The 3,329-nt window shown below is 56.8% G+C and overlaps 1 protein-coding gene across 1 annotated transcript; it reads left to right on the top strand.

Moving 5' to 3' along the window:
* Positions 1-5: 5 nt before the first annotated feature.
* Positions 6-3,322, top strand: LOC121332027 (potassium channel subfamily K member 6-like; the record flags this gene model as incomplete). The annotated part of the gene is made up of 2 exons (XM_041397008.1): positions 6-390; positions 3,060-3,322. Coding segments are annotated over 2 exons (648 nt in total), but the record flags the coding sequence as incomplete, so codon positions are not given.
* Between the last annotated feature and the right edge of the window lie 7 nt (positions 3,323-3,329).

Genomic DNA, 3,329 nt, shown 5'->3' with positions numbered 1-3,329 from the left:
CGGTGACGCCGCTCTCCGCCGCCGGCAAAGCCTTCTGCGCCGCCTACGCCGCCGTGGGGGTCCCGGCCACCATGTTCCTCCTGGCGGCCACCGCGCGTCGCCTGGCCGTGCCGCTGGCCCGGCGGCCCCGTGGCTACCTACAGGCGCGGTGGGGCTACAGCCGGCGCGGCGCTGCCCGCGCCCACCTCCTGGGCCTCCTGGCCGTCACCCTGGTGCTCCTGGTGCTCCTGCCAGCCACTGCCTTCTACTTGCTGGAGGCCACCTGGAGCTACCTGGACGCCGTCTATTTCTGCGTCATCTCGCTCTGCACCGTCGGTTTCGGTGACCTGGTGCCGGCCCGGCAGGCGCGGCAGCCGTTGAGGCAGCTCTACCAAGGATGGGATGGGTTGAGTTGGGTTTGGGATGGTTTGGGTTGGGTTTGGTATGGGTTGTGTTTTTGGGGTTTGGATGGGTTTTGGATGGGTTGGGGTTTGGGATGGGTTGGGTTGAGTTTTGGATGGGTTGGATTGAGTTTTGGATAGGTTGGGTTGGATTTGGGATGGGATGGGATGGGTTGAGTTGGGTTTGGGATGGGTTGGGTTGTGTTTTTTGGGTTTGGGTGGGTTTTGGTTGAGTTTAGTTAGATTTTGGATGGGTTGGGTTGGGTTTTTTGGGTTTGGGTGGGTTTTGGTTGAGTTTAGTTAGATTTTGGATGGGTTGGGTTTTTGAAATTTTGTTGGGTTCTGAATGGGTTGAGTTGGGTTTTGGGGTTCTGGTTGGGTTTATTGGGTCTTGTTGGGTTTTGGTTGGGTTGGGTTGAGTTCCCATGGGTTGAGGTTGGTTTTTGATGGTTCCTTGGGTTCCAGTGGGTTCCGTTGGGTTCTGTCAGGTTCCATTGGGTTCTGTCAGGTTCCGTTGGGTTCTGTCAGGTTCCATTGGGTTCTGTCAGATTCTATTGGGTCCCGTTGGGTTTCATTTGGCTCCATTGGGTTGAGTTGGGTTTTTGATGGCTCATTGGGTCCCGTTGGGTTCTGTCGTGTCCTGTTGGGTTCCGTCATGTCCCGTTGGGTTCCGTCATGTCCTGTTGGGTTCTGTTGGGTCCCATTGCATTCCGTTGGGTTCCATTGCGTTCCATTGTGTCCTGTTGGGTTCTGTTGGGTCCCATTGCATGCCGTCGGGTTCCATTGCGTTCCGTCGTGTCCTGTTGGGTTCTGTTGGGCTCCAGCATGTCCTGTTTGGTTCCTTTGGGTTCTGTTGGGCTCCATCGGGTCCTGTTTGGTTCCTTTGGGTTCTGTTGGGTTCCGTTGTGGCCTCTTGGGTTCCTTTGGGTTCTGTTAGTTCCCATTGGGTTCCGTTGGTTCCCATTGGCTCCCGTTGGGTTCTGTTGGGTCCCGTTGGATTCCGTTGGTTCCCATTGGCTCCCGTTGGGTTCAGTTGGGTTCCATTGGGTTCCATTGCATTCTGTTGGTTCCCATTGGGTCCTGCTGGGTTCTGTTGGGTCCCGTTGGCTCCCGTTGGGTTCTGTTGGGTCCCATTGGATTCCGTTGGTTCCCATTGGCTCCTGTTGGGTTCCGTTGGTTTCCATTGGCTCCCGTTGGGTTCCATTGGGTTCCGTTGCGTTCTGTTGGTTCCCATTGGGTCTTGCTGGCTTCCTTTGGATTCCGTCACGTCCTGTTGGGTTCCATCATGTCCCGTTGGGTTTTGTTGGGCTCCATCATGGCCTGTTGGGTTTCTTTGGGTGCAATTGGGTTCTGTTGGGTCCCGTTAGGTTTTGTTGAATTCCTTTGTGTTCCATTGGGTCCCGTTGGGTTCTGTTGGGTTCCTTTCGGTTCCATTGAGTCCTCTTGGGTTCTTTTGGGCTCTGTTGGGTCCCATTGGGTTCCTTTGGGTTCTCTTGGGTCCCCTTGGGTTCTGTTGGGTTCCTTTTGGTTCCATTGGGTCCTCTTGTGTTCCTTTGGGCTCCGTTGGTTCCCTTTGGGTTCCTTTGGGTTCTCTTGGGTCCCATTGTCTCCCATTGGGTTCCGCTGGGTTCTCTTGGCTCCTGTTGGGTTCCTTTGGGTTCCGTTGGGTTCTGTTGGGATTCTTTCGAATCCATTGGGTTCCGTTTGGTTCCATCGGCTCCCGTTGGGTTCCGTTGGGATTCTTTCGATTCCATTGGGTTCCGTTTGGTTCCATCAGCTCCCGTTGGGTTCCTTTGGGTTCCGTTGCATTCCGTTGGGATTCTTTTGATTCCATTGGGTCCCATGGGGTTCCGTTTGGTTCCATCGGCTCCCGTTGGGTTCCTTTGGGTTTTGTTGGGTTCCGTTGGGATTCTTTTGATTCCATTGGGTCCCATTGGGTTCCATTTGGTTCCATCGGCTCTCGTTGGGTTCCTTTGGGTTCCGTTGCGTTCCGTTGGGATTCTTTCGATTCCATTGGGTCCCATTGGGTTCCGTTTGGTCCCATTGGCTCCCGTTGGGTTCCTTTGGGTTCCTTTGGCTCCCGTTGGGTTCTCTTGGTCCCCGTTGAGTTCCATTGGGTCCCATCGTGCCCCGTCACGCCCCCACCACCGCGCCGCGCCACTCACGCCCGTGCCCCACAGTCCTTTGGGTTCTCTTGGGTCCCATTGGGTTCCTTTGGGTTCTCTTGGGTCCCCTTGGGTTCTGTTGGGTTCCTTTTGGTTCCATTGGGTCCTCTTGTGTTCCTTTGGGCTCCGTTGGTTCCCTTTGGGTTCCTTTGGGTTCTCTTGGGTCCCATTGGGTTCCTTTGGGTTCTCTTGGGTCCCCTTGGGTTCTGTTGGGTTCCTTTTGGTTCCATTGGGTCCTCTTGTGTTCCTTTGGGCTCCGTTGGTTCCCTTTGGGTTCCTTTGGGTTCTCTTGGGTCCCATTGGGTTCCTTTGGGTTCCGTTGGGTTCTGTTGGGATTCTTTCGATTCCATTGGGTCCCATTGGGTTCCATTTGGTTCCATTGGCTCCCGTTTGGTTCCATTGGCTCCCGTTGGGTTCCGTTGGGATTCTTTCGATTCCATTGGGTTCCATTTGGTTCCATCGGCTCCCGTTGGGTTCCTTTGGCTCCCGTTGGGTTCTCTTGGTCCCCGTTGAGTTCCGTTGGGTCCCATCGTGCCGCGTCACGCCCCCACCACCGCGCCGCGCCGCTCACGCCCGTGCCCCACAGCGTACCTGCTGCTGGGGGTCACGGGCGTCCTGCTGCTGGCCCAGACCTTGCGCCACGTGGCCGAGCTCCACGGCGTCCCCGGCGCCGCGCCGGCACCGGACGGCGACGCCGACGGCGAGGAAGGGGCCGGCTTGTTGGAGGGGACGAGGGACGGGGCCAAAGAAGCCCGGGGGGGGCGCGACAGCGGGTAGCAACGGT

The sequence above is a fragment of the Onychostruthus taczanowskii genome, unplaced genomic scaffold (genome assembly GCF_017590055.1).
Source record: "Onychostruthus taczanowskii isolate IOZ18803 unplaced genomic scaffold, ASM1759005v1 scaffold1334, whole genome shotgun sequence".
NCBI classification, from domain to species: domain Eukaryota; kingdom Metazoa; phylum Chordata; class Aves; order Passeriformes; family Passeridae; genus Onychostruthus; species Onychostruthus taczanowskii.
This window is presented reverse-complemented; position numbering and strand designations above follow the sequence as displayed.